This window comes from Somniosus microcephalus, chromosome 4 (assembly GCF_052327205.1).
Source record: "Somniosus microcephalus isolate GS21.2 chromosome 4, FLI_Smic_1.0, whole genome shotgun sequence".
In the NCBI taxonomy this organism is placed as follows: domain Eukaryota; kingdom Metazoa; phylum Chordata; class Chondrichthyes; order Squaliformes; family Somniosidae; genus Somniosus; species Somniosus microcephalus.
Window position 1 is genome coordinate 175,758,894 of NC_140990.1, and position 16,904 is coordinate 175,775,797.

General features: G+C 42.0%; 1 protein-coding gene across 1 annotated transcript in view; it reads left to right on the forward strand.

The window, feature by feature from the left end:
- The window catches only part of usp40 (ubiquitin specific peptidase 40), a 142,391-nt gene extending 126,646 nt beyond the window's left edge, over window positions 1–15,745 (forward strand). The window contains exons 28-31 of the mRNA XM_085984190.1: window positions 7,195–7,405; window positions 9,496–9,591; window positions 10,201–10,295; window positions 11,601–15,745. Of these exons, the coding sequence (XP_085840316.1) occupies window positions 7,195–7,405; window positions 9,496–9,591; window positions 10,201–10,295; window positions 11,601–11,721 (523 nt within the window). The 3' untranslated portion in view covers window positions 11,722–15,745. The remainder of the gene's footprint in view (window positions 1–7,194; window positions 7,406–9,495; window positions 9,592–10,200; window positions 10,296–11,600) is intronic.
- Window positions 15,746–16,904: the final 1,159 nt, after the last annotated feature.

Sequence of the window (16,904 nt, forward strand, 5' to 3'; positions counted from 1 at the left end):
AAGAACACTGACGTTGGTGCGCCTATCCTGCCAATGGATTTGCAGAGGCAGCATTGGTGGTACCTCTCCAGTGCTTTGAGGTGCCTGCTGTACATGGTCCATGTCTCTGAGGCATACAGCAGGGCAGGTATCACTACTGCCCTGTAGACCATGAGCTTAGTGCCGGGTTTGAGGTCCTGGTCTTCAAACACTCTCTTCCTCAGGCGACCGAAGGCTGCACTGGCACACTGAAGGCGGTGTTGGACTTCGTCGTCGACGTCTGCCCTTGTTGACAGTAGGCTCCTGAGGTATAGAAAGTGGTCCATGTTGTCCAAGGCCTTGTCGTGGATTTTGATAATCGGGGGGCAGCACTGTGTGGCGGGGGCAGGTTGGTAGAGGACTTTTATCTCACGGATGTTTAGTGTAAGGCCCATGCTCTTGTATGCTTCGGTGAAGGTGTTTACGATGGTTTGGAGTTCGATCTCCGAGTGAGCGCAGACGCAAGCATCGTCTGCATACTGTAATTCGACGACAGAGGATGGGACGACCTTGGATCTGGACTGGAGGCGACGGAGGTTGAACAGTTTCCCGTTTGTTCTGTAGATTAGCTCCACTCCAGTGGGGAGCTTACTGAGGGTGAGATGGAGCATTGCAGCAAGGAAGATTGAGAAGAGCGTTGGTGCGATGACACAGCCTTGCTTGACCCCGGTTCGTACGTGAATTGGGTCTGTGGTGGAGCTGTTGGTCAGGATCACGGCTTGCATGTTGTCGTGAAGCAGGCGGAGGATAGTGACAAACTTTTGAGGGCATCCGAATTTGAGGAGGACACTCCATAATCCCTCACGGTTGACAGTATTGCCGTTCAGATAATAATCTGCCTTCCTGTTTTTGCCACCAAAGTGGATAACCTCCCATTTATCCACATTGGGCAGATGCAGTATAATCACCCAACGTGCCCAAATCATACTGGAGTTTCTCTGCATCCTCCTCACAGCACACCCGCCCACCCAGCTTTGTGTCATCTGCAAACTTGGAGATATTACATCTAGTTCCCTCGTCTAGATCATTAATATATATTGTGAATAACTGGGGTCCTAGCACCGATCACTGCGATACCCCACTAATCACTGCCTGCCACTCGGAAAAGGACCCGTTTATTCCAACTCTTGCTTCCTATCTGCCAACCAGTTCTCTATCCAAGTCAGTACCTTACTCCCAATCCCATGTGCTTTAACTTTGCACGCTAATCTCTTATGCGGCACCTTATTGAAAGCCTTCTGAAAGTCCAAATACACCACTCCACTGGTTCTCCCTTATCTATTCTACCAGTTACATCCTCAAAAAAATCCAGTAGATTAGTCGAGCATGATTTACCTTTTGTAAATCCATGTTGACTTTGTCAGCTCTTGTCACTGTTTTCCAAGTGCTCTGCTATTACATCTTTTATAATGGACTCTAGCATTTTCCCCACTACCGATGTCAGGCTTACCGGTCTATAATTTGCCGTTTTTGCTCTACGACCTTTTTTAAATAGTGTGGCTACATTAGCTACCCTCCAATCCATGGGAACTGTTCCAGAGTCTATAGAATTTTGGAAGATGACCAGCAATGCATCTACTATTTCGAGGGCCACTTCCTTAACTACCCTAGGATGTAGATTATCAGGCCCCTGGGGATTTATCGGCCTTCAATCCCGTTAATTTCCCTAACACCATTTCCCTGCAAATACTGATTTCATTCAGTTCCTCCCTCTCATTAGACCCTATGTTCCCCGACATCTCTGGGAGGTTATTTGTGTCCTCCTTTGTGAAGACAGAACCAAAGTATGTATTTAATTGGTCTGCCATGTCTTTGTTCCCCATTATAAATTCCCCTGATTCTGACTGCAAGGGACCTACGCTTGACTTCACCAATCTTTTTCTCTTCACATATCTATAGAAGCTTTTACAGTCAGTTTTTATGTTCCCTGAAAGCTTACTCTCATACTCTCTTTTCCCCCTCTTAATTAATCCCTTTGTCCTCCTTTGCTGAATTCTAAGCTGCTCCCAATGCTCAGGTTTGCTGCTTTTTCTGGCCAATTTATATGTCCTCTCCTTGGATCTTATGCTATCCCTAATTTCCCTTGTTAGCCACGGTTGAGCCACCTTTTTTGTTTTATTTTTATGCCAGACATGGATGAACAAATTCTGTAGTTCATCCATGCGGTCTTTGAATGTTTGCCATTGCCTATCCACCGTCAACCCTTTAAGTAACGTTCCCCAATCCATCCTAGCCAACTCGCGCCTCATACCATCGTAGTTTCCTTTATTTAAATTCAGGACCCTAGTCTCTGAGTCAACTACTTCACTCTCCATCTTAATGAAGAATTCGATCATATTATGATCGCTCCTCCCCAAGGGGCCTCGCACAACAAGATTGCTCATTAATCCTTTCTCATTGCATAATACCCAGTCTAAGATGGCCTGATCTCGAGTTGGTTCTTCGACATACTGGTCCAGGAAACCATCCCGTATACACTCTAGGAATTCCTTCTCCACAGTATTGTTACTAATTTGGTTAGCCCAATCTATATGTAGATTAAAGTCACCCATGATAACTGCTCTGCCCTTATTGCACGCGTCTCTAATTTCCCGTTTAATGCCATCTCCAACTTCAGCATTACTGTTTGGGGGTCTGTATACAACTCCCACTGATGTTTTCTGCCCCTTGGTATTTCTCAGCTCTACCCATACAAATTCCACATCATCAGAGCTAATATCCTTCCTTACTATTGTGTTAATCTCCTCTTGAACCAACAATGCTACCCCACCTCCTTTTCCTTTTTGCCTGTCCTTCCTGAATGTTGAATACCCCTGGATGTTGAATTCCCAGCCTTGGTCACCCTGGAGCCATGTCTCCATAATCCCAATTATATCATATCTGTTTACATCTATTTGTGCAACTAATTCATCCACCTTATTACGAATGCTCCTCGCATTAAGACACAAAGCCTTCAGATTTGGTTTTTTAATGCTCTTAGTCCTTTTAGAATTATTATTTACTGTGGCCCTGTTTGATTTACACCCTTGATTTCTTTGACTTCCACTTTTGCTTTTCTCCTTCCTGTCTTTTGCTTCTATCCTTGCTTCCCTTTCCTCTGTCTCCCTGCATAGGTTCCCAACCCCCTGCCATTTTAGTTTAAACTTTAGTTTAGTTTAAATTTCTTCTGTCTCGGCCTCTAAGGGACCAATATTTACTTTTGCTACTCTCTTCCTTTTTACATACTTGTAGAAGCTCTTGCAAGCTGTTTTTATATTTCTTGCTAGTTTACTCTCATTCTATTTTCTCCCTTGGTATCAATTTTTTGGTCATCATTTGCTGGTTTCTAAAACTCTCCCACTCCTCAGGCTTACTACTCTACTTGGTAACATTATAAGCCTCGTCTTTTAATCTAATACTATCCTTAACCTCTTTAGTTAGCCACAGATGGATCACTTTTCCCATGGAGTTTTTATTTCTCAATGGAATGTATGAAATATTTCTTTAAATGTTTGCCATTTGCTTATCTACCATCACACCTTTTAATCTAATTTCCCAACCTACCTTAGCCAACTCGCCCCACATACCTATATAATTGGCATTATTTAAGTTTAATACTCTAGTTTCGGACTTCAGTACGTCACTGTCAAAAATGTGAAATTCTATCATATGATCACACTCCCCCAGAGGATCCCTTACTGTGAGATTACTAATTAACCCTGTCTTATAACACAAGACAAGGTCTAAAATAGCCTCTTCCCTGGTTGGTTCCATGACGTATTGTTCTAGGAAACTGCCTCGAATGCATTCTGTGAACTCGTCCTACAAACTACTTTTGCCAATTTGTTTTGTCCCGTCTATATGGAGATTAAAGTCCCCCACGGTTATTGCATTACCTTTGTTACAAGCTCCTCTTGCTTCTTGCTTAATACTCTGTCCAACAGTAGAGCTACTGTTAGGGGGCCTAGTAACTACTCCCACCAGTGTTTTCTGCCCCTTGTTATGTCGTGTCTCCACCCATATTGATTCTACTTCCTGTTCTTCCGAGCCAAGCTCTTCCTCACTACTGTCCTTATTTCATCTTTTATTATCAGGGCTAGCCCCTGCCTTTCCATTTTGTCTGTCTTTTCAAAACGTGAAATATTTAGTTCCCAACCTTGGTTACCATGCAACCACGTCGCTGTAATGACTATTAGATCAAACCCATTTATTTCTGTTTGTGCCATTAATTTGTCTATCTTGTTACGAATGCTTTGTGCATTCAGATAAAGCACCTTTAATTTTAACTTTTTACCACTTTTCCCTGATTTGACCTTATTCACTGATGCACTATTAACGTTACATTCTCTGTTCCTTCCTGTCACACTATGCTTATCTTTACCCAGATTGCTACACTGCTCTGTGGCCTTGACTTTTCTCTTCAGATTTATAAATTTCCCCTCACCTGAACCCTCCCTGTTCCCCTTTTTAGTTTCAAGCCCTATCTACAGCCTTAGTTATTCGATTCGACAAAACACTGGTCCCAGCCCGCTTTAAGAGGAGCCCGCCCCAGCGGAAATGCTCCCTCTTTCCCAGTACTGGTGCCAGTGCCCCATGAATCGAAACCCATGTCTCCTATATCACTCTTTGAGCCACGCATTCAAATCTCTGATCTATTTGACCCTATGCCAATTTGCCTGTGGCTTGGGTAGTAATCCAGAGATTACTTTTGAGGTTTTGCTTATTATTTTGGACCCTAGCTCCTCAAACTCCCTCAGCAGAACCTCATTCCTAGTTCTATCTATGCCATTGGTTCCTACGAGGACTACATCAACTGGATCCTCCTCCTCTCTTGCCAAGTTCTTCAGCCACAAGATGTCCTTTACCCTGGCACCGGGCAGGCAACACAACTTTTGGAACTCTCGGTCGCGGCTGCAGGGAATAGTATCCCTTGACTATACTGTCCCCTACCACTAGCACATTCCTTTTCACTCCCCCCACTTGAATGGCCTCCTGTACCATGGTGCCGTGGTTAGTTCGCTCATCCACCCTGCAGACTTTGCCCTCATCTACACAGGCTGCAAGAACCTCATACCTGTTGGATAAGGGCAAAGGCTGAGGCTCCTCCAGAACTGCACCTGGGATCCCCTTACCTTTTACTTACCTGCCTGACTCGTCACACCTTCCTGTCCATGACCACTGTACCACTTCCTAAACTAAGGGGTGTGACTGCCTCCTGGATCAAAGTGCCCAGGTAATTCTCCCCCTCCCCGATACCCTGCATATCTGCACCTCGGACTCCAGCTCAACAACTCTGAGCCGATGTTCCTCGAGATGCAGACACTTACTGCAGATGTGGTTGTCCACGATCGCGATGCTCTCCACAAACTCCCACATGCTGCAGTTGAAGCACACATCCTACACTGCCAACCCTATCTAACCTGCTTTATTTATTTAATTAATTAAAGTTGATGTATTTAATCATCTTGGCTTATAGTTTTTAGGTTTTTTTAACGAATTACTTGATCTAGTTTATGTTATAGGTAGATTAACTTCAATATTTACCTGCAATTCAAACCACTACAAGTATTGGAGGCAAAAAGCAGTACCTCCTTCCCCCTCTCAAGGAACTTCGGCTCAGAGTTGTTGAGCTGGTGTCCGAGGTGCAGACATTGCTGGAGAGCCATTGCAGAGCTACATTAACTCCTCTGCCACATGCCTTAATATTGTGTACACATAGCGAACAGAGACCACTTTCACTCCGAATAGTATGTTTCTGTACACAGGGCAAAAAACTAGCTGCTGCTCTTTGCCTTTTAATGGTTTAAAATTCGCTTTATGAACTGGCTACTAATTCCTGGAAATAAATAGAGGCTGGGTTAAAGCAGGAGTATCCAAGCTTTCTGCTTTTTTGGGTTGCTTGGGTGCATTTCATAAAGCCTTACCAGCCACGTATAAAGTTTAATCAATATTCCCTTTTTTTTTAAATTGCAACCTACAGATAATAACTAATCTTGATAATCTGATTTAGGATTTATCCAGCAATGGGGTAACAACACAATGAAAGAGTCCTTACCAAATCTCTAGGTCTACAAAATTCAAATAAGGCAGGAATGACGTATGAAGAGAGATTGGGTCGATTGGGCTTATACTCGCTAGAGTTTAGAAGAATGAGAGGGGATCTCATTGAAACTTATAAAATTCTAACAGGACTAGACAGACTAGATGCAGGAAGGATGTTCCCGATGGTGGGGGGAGTCCAGAACCAGGGGTCACAGTCTAAGGATAAGGGGTAAGCCATTTAGGACTGAGATGAGGAGGAATTTCTTCACCCAGAGAGTGGTGAACCTGTGGAATTCTCTACCACAGAAGGCAGTTGAGGCCAATTCATTAAATATACTCAAGAAGGAGTTAGATATATTAAGACTTAAGGGATATGGGGAGAAAGCAGGGACAGGGTACCGAATTTGGATGATCAGCCATGATCTCATTAAATGGCGGAACAGGCTTGAGGGGCTGAATGGCCTACTCCTGCTCCTATCTTCTATGTTTCTGTGAATCAGTGAGTGAGAAATATAAGTGTAAATAAGATTTGAGTTGCCCGGGCTTCTTGTCCTAGAGGGTTGGCTGCATATGGCCCACAGGCTGTAGTTTGGACACCCCAGGGTTAACATACACAGACACTTCTGTCAGTTCTTGCAGCTGCATCTAGAAAGAAAAGAAAGACTTTCATTTATATAGCGCCTTTCACGACCAAAGCACTTTACAGCCAATGAAGTACATTTTTTTTTCAAGTATAGTCACTGTTGTAATGTAGGAAACGCAGCAGCCAATTTGTGCACAGCAAGCTCCCACAAACAGCAATGTGATAATGACCAGTTAATCTGTTATTGTTATGTTGATTGAGGGATAAATATTGACCAGGACACCGAGGATAACTCCCCTATATAGGAGGATGTAGACACCCAGTCAAACTCCTGGAACTCCCTACCTAACAGCATTGTGGGAATACCTTCACCACACGGGCTGCAGCGGTTCAAAAAGGTGGCTCACCACCACCTTCTCAAGGGGAAACTAGGGGTGGACAATAAATGCAGGCCTTGCTAATGATGCCCATTTCCAAAGAGTGAATTTAAAAAGATAGTTTGCATATCTGGCATTTGCAGTAACAACGGGAGGTCCGATATCTTTTTGTAAATGTACTTGTCTTTTGTTCAGCTCCACTGAGTTGTTGCTGCGGCTGCAGATGGCAGTGCCTGGTGAAAGGTCCTATTATCCAGCAGAGGAGTTTGTTTGGGACACGTCCAAGGAATGTACAGCTCGGACCCTTAGACAGAGAATCACACAGCACTACTTGTTGCCACCAGAACAGATCGAAATTGCCAAACACTTTCCAGATCAGTTTGAGTGGATGCCTTTGACCAGCTGGGTAAGAAGCAACACCTGCTAAGGCTAATGTTGGTTCTTTTGAATGTAGAGCACAAACTTGGTACCATAAAATAATTCACTTTCATCTGGTACGGTATGACCCATGTGCCTGCATGCTAAATAGTTGGTAATGGCCCACTTGTGTCTCGTGCTATAAATTGAGTACAAATAACTTCTCCAGCGCCCATTCAGTGATCTCTGACATGCCCCAAGACTCCTTCCTCAACCCATTCCTATTCCCTTGGCAAATTCTTCCTCAAGCATGGGGTTAGCATCCAGATGTACACCAATGATATCTAACTTTGTGTCTCTGCCTCCATCCTTGAGCGTGATGTTAGACAGGCAGTTTGCATTTCAAGTCCTGCATTGACTAGAACAAATTCAACATTAAATGGGGCCTGTTTGGCTCCTTCAGAAACTTTGCCTTGGAAGTCAATTCTGTCTCTTTCCCTGGCTGCCCTACTCAGACTGAATCAGCAGGTGTGTCAAACACTATATCTGATCCATTATCCAAAAAAAGCAGCTATGGAAGGTTGCCCATCTCCATGTCTACCACAGCCTCAATGATGCTGAAACCCTCAGCCATACCTTTTAATAATCACAAGCCTCTATTTCTCCAACCCTCCTTACTAGACTCCCAGCTCCACACTGCAAAAACTCCAACTCCAACTCCAACTCCAACTCCATGCCCATACCCTGCCCACATACCTATTACCCCTGTCCTCACCAGCTTCACCAGGTTCCATGTCTCCAGTTCAAACACATTACTCTTCCAGTTCTCAGCTGACTATATTTTGGCTCCCCCTCCCCCAGGTCTATCATCAGTGGCAGAGGCCAGCCATCGATCCCTTGCAGTCTCGTATTTACTTTTTACACCTCTCCCCACCTTCAAAAGCCCTGAAACTTACCTTTTTAATATTGCCCATCTTTCTCCCATATATCCTGCTCGGTGACCACCATTTCCTCGTTAAAGCATTTTAAAGCATAGTTGTGTAAAAGATGCTGTACAAATATAAATTTCTGTTAAGTAGGTTGTATTCTACTTGTAGTTGGGAGAGCAGTACTTGAGTAATCAAGCTGTGTTTAATTGGGGAGCTGAAGTTAGTTTCACTAATATGTCAGCTAGGTACAACAATCCCTTTAAGTATCATATACAGCAACATTGTGATACAAGTGATGTGGTTGACTGGCTGCTAATGAGGGCAGTTGGGCTTATTGACTGTCTTTCATCTCATTACTGAAGTTGTCCCATTACTGTGCAATTTACAAATCCAGTAAAATGCTGCACCTATCCTTCACCTAGCTCTCCGTTGGGGAAACCAATCTCTGACATAGTTAATATTGTTTCTTCTGATCCCCCACCGAGGCGATTGAGCATAGGCAGCTCAATCTGAAGGGTGAGAATTGGAACACTCTCCTCTGTTTCACAGTACAATTAAGTTGGAGTCTATTACAACTTTATTCAGTTCTCGTTCCTACTACTGTTATGCCACTACCTTGTTTCTCAGTTACTTTATAGCTTTGTAAAATCAACACCTGGCTTCAGAGAGTATAAGAGAACCCTTTAATACTATTGGTGTGAAGAAGTGCTATGTGATTATACAAGTACGTCTTAAGGGTATCCTTATATGAGATGGAATATATAGCAATAAAAGTCTGTGTTTTCAAATGCTGTGAACAAATTTTGTTTTTTACTGATGAAGTATTTATTGAAAGCCTTTGATGTTAAAGAAAAGAAAGAAAGACTTGCATTTATACAGTGTCTTTCACAACCTCAGGATGTCGCTCAGCGCTTTACAGCCAATGAAGTACTTTTGATGTGTAGTCACTGTTGTAATGTAGGAAATGCGGCAGTCAATTTGCACACAGCAAGCTCCCACAAACAGCAGTGTGATGACCAGATAAGCTGTTTTAGTGATGTTGGTTGAGGGATAAATATTGGCCAGGACACCAGGGAGAGTGCCCCTGCTCCTCTTCGTACCTCATGATTTTGAAGTGCTACAGACCGTAAACCTCATGGGTTGTTACTCTGGAGCTTGTGCGCCTCATGCCTTAACCTGTCTTACAGTCTAACTCATCTTTTCTCTTTAGAGCCAACAAGTTTCAAAGAAGAAGAAGAAAAAGAAACTGCAGAGCCTTCAGGGAGCACCGTATTATCTGAAAGACGGCGATGTCATTGGTGTTAAGGTGAGCTTGATGTTAACCAACATTTGTCTCCTCATCGGTACCCTTTTTTACATAGAATTTTACAGCACAGAAGCAGGTCTATGCCAGTGTTTATGCTCCACATGAGAAAAGAGCCTCAGATAGTTCAGTCTTTCCTGATAGTTGTACCCTTTCAGTTCTGGTACCATCCTTGTAAATCTTTTTGCACTTTCTCCAGTAGTTCTATATCTGTTTTGTAATACGAAGGCCAGAACTCTAAGTGTGGTCTAACTAGGATTCTATGCAAATTTAACACAACTTCTCTGCTTTTGAATTCTCTTCCTCTAAAACTTCACTCTTGAGAAGTTTTCTAAGCCTATCTTTTTTGTGGCTCATTGCAAAAAAAATATGTGCACCAACACACCACTGCAGAGCTTTAAAAAATAATTCCCTGCACAATGCCAAGAGGAGTCGTTCATAAACCCATTTAAGTAACTTGGGAAGGGTGGGGGGAATTCCCAAATGCTGCTCTGAGCCTAAAAGGGGAATGGCCCATATGTTCAAGGATGAAATAAGAATTGATTAAATCACATTGCAGGAACTCACCTGCTTACATTTCAGTGGATAATTTTAAATGTTTTATTCATACAGAATTTATTAATTGACAAGAATAAAGACTTCAGCACTATGACCGATGACATAGGGAAGGAGGAGCTCAGACTGGAAGGCAATAATAAAGACAAACGGTAACTGATTTGCTAAGATTTCTGTCCATGGATTAGCCCCCTCCCCCAATATCATTTACACAAGAGCCTATCGGCTCTTAGAAATCTTTTGTAACAAATTCAACTCTTTTGAAGTTCAAACTGAATCATGCCATGGGTTTCACGTCATATTGATTGATCCAGTGGGTTCTACAATGGGATTATAATACATTATCTTCGAAAGTAATGCTGCAATTGCTTTTGCTGGAAGAGGGCAGTGTGCTGGGGATCCAGTTTATTTGTTCCCTTAAAGAACTTAAATACCCAATAAGGTCACCTCCAAGCCACATTTTCCCCAGTGTAAACATCCCTAACACCTTTAGTCTTTCCTCATAGCTCAAGTGCCCAAATCAATTAACCAACAGTTGTCCTTCTTTGTACTCCCAAGGACAGGATGTTTCCCTATACTGTAGTAAGATGCCGGGAACCATAGCCGTAATATTTTGTGTCCAAACCGTCCTGTATAAGCACTCAGTTGGGGTGTAAACAGTAACACTGCAGTTTACAACTAGATTAAGTCTCTTGTAGAAGACAGGTGCATGAAATAGATTCCCAATCTGCAGAGATCTGGATATGGAGGCAGGAGATGCAATTTTCCTGGGGGAACCAAAAAGTGGAAAATGTAGATTTCTGGACAGTATGAAGTCACAGTTCCCATTATTCTCAGTGGAGAATGACGAAGAGTCACCAAATACACATCCCATCTGCATTAAAAGTTATTGATGTGTAATCCTGAGAGATTAGGAGTCCTCTAGTTCCGAGCAGGAGCTTCACTTGAATCATGTTGAGTTAAGAATACTAGTGTGCCTCCTCTCCACTGAGCACAGCACAGCATAGCAGTTTAAATCCTGAACAAACAAGCTGCCTATTTACCTGGCCCATTGCTAAAGGAGAACAGCGGGCAGCAGGAATGAAGATTATTGTGCTGTACATGAATAGCTGATTTCTAAAAATCCTTCAATGTTTCTAATGTAACTCTTAATAGTGCAGTATTAACGCATGTTTAATATCATTAGTGTTTGTAACTGCGAGAGTAGAAATGGCTTGCAACACTTGAAGTGTTGAATCTTACACGACAGAAAAGGCTTGCTTAATTAAAGTTTTGTTTAAAAACTAAATCTGCGCCCTTAACAACTTGCATTTATATAAGCGGCTTTATCATAGTAAAATGTCTCAAGGCGTTTCACAAGAGCATCATCAAACATTAAATAGTAAGGATTATAAGCTTAAGTATAGATCTTAAACTTCTCAACACACGGACCAACAAAGTGTTTTTTTCCTTAACAGTCAACAAGCTACTGCCCATCAGAGTGGAGATGCCCCAGAAAGTAGTGAAAGACAGACAGTTCGTGCTCGGACCCGCAGACCTGAGGTGGCGTTGTCGATCAGTGTGGCAGACTTCAGATAACGGTTGTGGAATCTGGAAGAGGGTGTCTGGAAGAGCTGATTAGCTCTTGCAATGACTGTCAGAAGTGCAGAGCTGAGTAAGAGCGATGTATGAACAGAGTGATTCACCTTCTACTAAATACAAAGGAGTAAAGGCAACCGGTGGTCTCAATTATAAAGTGAGGTTTGAGGATAAGTTGGCGAGAGCTGTCAGATTCTTCATTCCAGTTTGATGGTGCCCTGATGAGGTTCCCTTCTACCCTCTCGAACTGGGAGGAGAGATCTAACCGAACGCATTATCAGAACAGAGAGAAGAACCTTCTTCAGAGGACTTTTGATTTTTTTTCAATAACTGCCTAAATTAATATTTAAAAAGAAAGTTGTTTTCTTCTTGCAAATATTCAAGACTGATTATTAAAATACCTATGCAATAGATGGGAATCCCCTCCCAAGAAATAGGTCAAAGCTTCTGACACACCAGCAACTGGCGTTTGTTTACCTTGTGGAGCGCCCAGTGTTGCAACTGTCCATGCTTTACATATTTTGGTAACGTGCTCTCGTGGAAATATCCCTCTTGCATTTGTTCAGATGTGATTGATGTACTGATCGAAATTTCATGGGACCATAAAATCCAGTGTAGATCTCAAACCAATGTGGAGGCTCTTATCACATGCCAAACTGGTGGTTGTGACACAAATGATTTTTTTAAAACACAGGACAGATGTAAAAATCTCAGCTAAAGTGGATTTTATGGTCTGACTTTCAGTGAGAACCTGACTTGCTGGCAAGGATTGTGTCCCTCACGTGTAACCTCAGGAGTTCCCAGTTCAGAGAAAACTTGGCTCTTTAATGTTGATGCACAAATGCTCCAATTTGAGGTAGACTCAGAATACATACTGTATGGAAAGAAATAAAAATATTTATATATGGCCAAATGTTGCTAGTGGAGTAACATCTCCTACAGGATCATTGTTTTCCTATTTTAACTGTCACAATGACTAGAAAACTACTTTTTTTTTGTTGAACTAGTCATTTTGCCACCTGGGCTACCCAATGCCTTAAAAAGAGAACTAACCTCTTGTAAATAGATGGACTAGCTGTAGGGCACTCAAAGGGTGGTTCTGCATGGTTAGTAGGATAGGCCAATTCCCTATTGCTAAGATAATATCATAAAGGCTTTCCTCCTCTTTTGAATTTCTGGATATTCTGTTGGTGTAAGTACAATCAAGTACAAACCAGATAGAAGCAAATCATTACCAAGTCCATACCTGACCCTCAATAGCACAGGAGTGAGGAGACAGTTTTGTTAATCCAGTTGTAAGCAATCCACATGCTTCAGGAATTGTTGCCCACTGATCCCATTTAACAGAATTTCACTGCCAGATTATTATATTCAGCTATAAACTAATGGTTGCAGGAGCTATTTGCATAAAGCAGAATTGTTTGGAATGGTGAGTCCAGTTTCAGATTGCATTCATTAACCTCTTCCACTGAGATTCATTTAAAGGTGAGATGTTGCAAAGGTGAGATTTGTCTCCATTACACAGGTGGACAGGCACCATTTTTGTGACTTCTTTCAGACCTCATTGTTTGCTGCTGCTGGGGCCACAGTGATTGTGTCGATCTGCAGTGGGCTTTTCAGGGCAATTTATCTGTTATACATTTTATCTAACAGGACAATAAGATATGGAGAATAGAGGGGAATAATTAGAGAATCAATATATTGCAAAACCTGCCCGTGAAGTTTGTAAACACTGTAGATTAGCATTGAAGTTTTGTTGCTTTAAAAAAAAAAAAAAAATTATTTAAAATGCATAAAATTATATTTCTCCTCTCAGTAGAACAGGATGCAAAATGTAGCCTTGAAAATATAGTTTAGGCTCCAGCTATCAGTGGCTCAGTGAATAATTTCACGATAAAGTGTGGTACCAAGTTGCTGCTGCAAATGTTTTAGTTTTAAATCAAGTTTATTTACTTTATTATAAAAAAATGTAAAGCGGAATATAATGTTGCTGCTGAATGATCTATTTCGTCACTCGGGTATGGATGTGTATTAGCGTTTTTACATGTGTTGTGGCATGATATGGTAAACTACCCATGTTGCACGAGTACCTCGCATTGCCCAACTGGTAGATCATTAAAAAAATTATTAATAATGTCCAATTGAGCTGAAAAGCCTTCAGCAGATCTGCACACAACCGAGATGAGTAATTCAGCCATACACGTTTAAACGTGTAAGGAAGCAGTTGGTTCGATTGTGGGAAGGAGGGCGAGAAGCAACACAGGCCGATTTGAAAGCTAGTTTTATGGAGACCTTTAGGAAGCATTTGAACAGCCTGTTCCCAGCACCACACAAGGTTTTTTTTAAAAAAGAAAAGGAGCTTATTTTACACGAGTTGGTGCGATTTAAAGCGGGGGGGGGGGGGAAATTGACGAGATGACTTTGAGATTGATTACCATTAACTTTATATTTCTTTCAGTAACAGCAGACCAAATATATGCAGAATCCTTAGAGTTAAAAATGATCAGTTTAGAGGTTTTTCTTTAATCAGTTAACTATTTAATCAGTTAAATAAGAATTATTTTAACCCTTTAGGGCTAGATATCCCAAATTTAATGCTTTCTGCTGTACTTATTTTGTGCCAGTAGATGCCAAGTAAAAGCTAGAGTGTCAGTGAATGTTGTAAAATGCCATTTTTCCACTGATTCATTGGTCTTTGGGTCTGAAGGAGTCTGTGAATTGGATGCAGATTCCTCTTGCTATTGGCACGCCTCAGTTGTCTCCAGTTGAGTTCCTCAATAATCTCTGTCTACCTCCCTCTCCATATAGCAGCTCTCAGCTTCTGCCACACCTCCAGCTGTGACCGTGGGTTGGATTTAGCTGTGCACTTCTCCATCAGTGGCCTCTTTGTAACTTGGAGACGGTTCATGTCGGCTTCAAATTAGATGCAGTGCTCACATAATGGATACTGTGGCCGCGTTTTGCTTGTTTTCAGTCAGTGGAGCATCCCATGTGGTGGTATAAAAAAGATTGGGAAACGTAATCCCTTTCCGCAACTGACGGGGACCTCTCACTATTGAGTGGTCCTGAGGCAACCGTAACCTAAACTTTCTTGCCCTGCCTCCAGCGGTTAGATTAAGTGTAGAGGCAGGGGATGATTGGAGAGTGCAGGAAGTGCTTGGTTTGTTTTAAAAAGTGAAATCCTGTTGATGAAGAAAGAGCCACAAGTTTATTATATAATTAAATTATATGGCAAATAACAAGACCACCTGTAGCTGGTGCTCAATTACTTCAGGAGCTGATCAATACTTGCAAATGGTTTGAATTGACCCATTCTTTATTCATAACCTTTGAATGCAGCTTGAAGTTGTCATTGCTGTTTTGGCCTTCTTTTGACTGTGCATTGCCACAAGGGGTGGACGCTGGGAATTTCCTGGGGGACTTCTGCTCCACTACCGGAATTTCCACTGAACTTTTGCCAAAGTTATGGCAACAGAGTGGGAGAAGCCCTGAGGGAATTCCCTGCAAGAGTCTCATCGGAATAGAACATTATGCAGTTCCCTGCTGTAAACAATTCAGACTCCAGTAATTAGATTTAGTGATGAGGAGGGAAAAGAGATGGTTTTGTAATATGGTGTAAGAAAGACAAAGAAAAGTAAATCATGTATTAGAATGGAAGAATTGGAGATTTTGATTTAAAGGAATTGCACATTTCACATTCCCTCCAGTCTAAGGCCTTTTTTTTAAAAAAGGAGACAAGCACTCACAGGACTAGCAAGGATGCAAACTGGTGCTCAGAAGGGCTTCAGCATCTATTGAAAGAAAATCTTGTATAAACTGACGTAGAATAATCCTCTCCAATGTGAGCAATCAGTTGTTTACCAAGTAATTATTCTAATACGTTTTGTGGGAAAGAGGGAGAGCCTCCTTTATGAATTTTCCCAAGATGTTGGAATTGGCTTATTTTTATCTAGGACAGGCACGAGTGCGATAAGTTCTTATGTAAAGCTCTATAAATTGATTAAAGAATTTATATAAAAACATTCTTCTGTTGTGATTGTGCTATTCATATGAGTTTTGGATAGTTTGGCTTTTAATGATTGACTGTATATTACTGATCCAAGTAGACCTTGTCTGAATCGATGGAGTAAGGTTCATCCAACATGCAGCTAAATATTCCAGTGAACCATTGGAAGAGTGTAGACAGACTGCATTCTTCAGGGAGAACTTTAAGCTCCGACTTAAACACATAGAAATGGGACCTCCCCATTACAGTCACCCTGCAAAACTTTGCTGAGACATTTGGGTCTATTGAATGTGGTTTATGGATTTGTCTGATTATTGTACCTTAAATTCTACGCAGCGAAGAACACCATAATTTTGAAGCTTACTGGATGTTGGTTGTGCTGTCTGAACATGCATGACATTTGGCTGTGTAGGAGGCATTGTGCGAAAGTAAAACAACAACTTGCATTTATATAGTGCCTTTTAATGTAGTGAAATGTCCCAAAGTGCTCCGTGGAGTGTTATCAAACAGACACCAAGCCATATGAGATGTTGAGACAGGTGACCAAAAGCGTTGTCGTAGAGGTAAGTTTTAAGTTGCATCTTAAAGGAGGTGAGAGAGGTGGAGGAAATTTCAGAGCTTAAACAGCTGAAGGCAAGGCTGCCAAAGGTGGAGCAATGAAAATCGCAGATGCACAAGAGGCCAGAATTGGAGTGCAGTGACTCCTACTGGAAGCACATTTGGTGGACGTAAAAGATCCCAAGTCACTATTTTGAAGACGAGCAGGGGAGTTCACTCCGGTGTCCTGGCTAATATTTATCCCTCCTCTGGTCATTATCACATTGCTGTTTGTGGGACTTTACTGTGTGCAAATTGGCTGACCCGTTTCCTACATTACAACTGTGACTTCACTTCAAAGAAGTACTAAATTGGCTGTAAAGTGCTTTGGAATGTCGTAAAAGGCGCTATATAAATGCAAGTTCTTTTCTATCACGTGAATGTTGGTTCAGGAAGAGATTCAGCTCTGATGGCAACAAAAAAATGTTGACAATCAAGCCTGGATTTTCCTTTCCCCAAAATTCAGTGAGTAAATATACTGTGGTGTGTCGTACTGAGTCATACCAATGATGCAGGACCCAGATTTGATAATCAGAGTTGCAGCAGTAGTAAGGGGACAGGCCCACAATTGTCCCAGCTG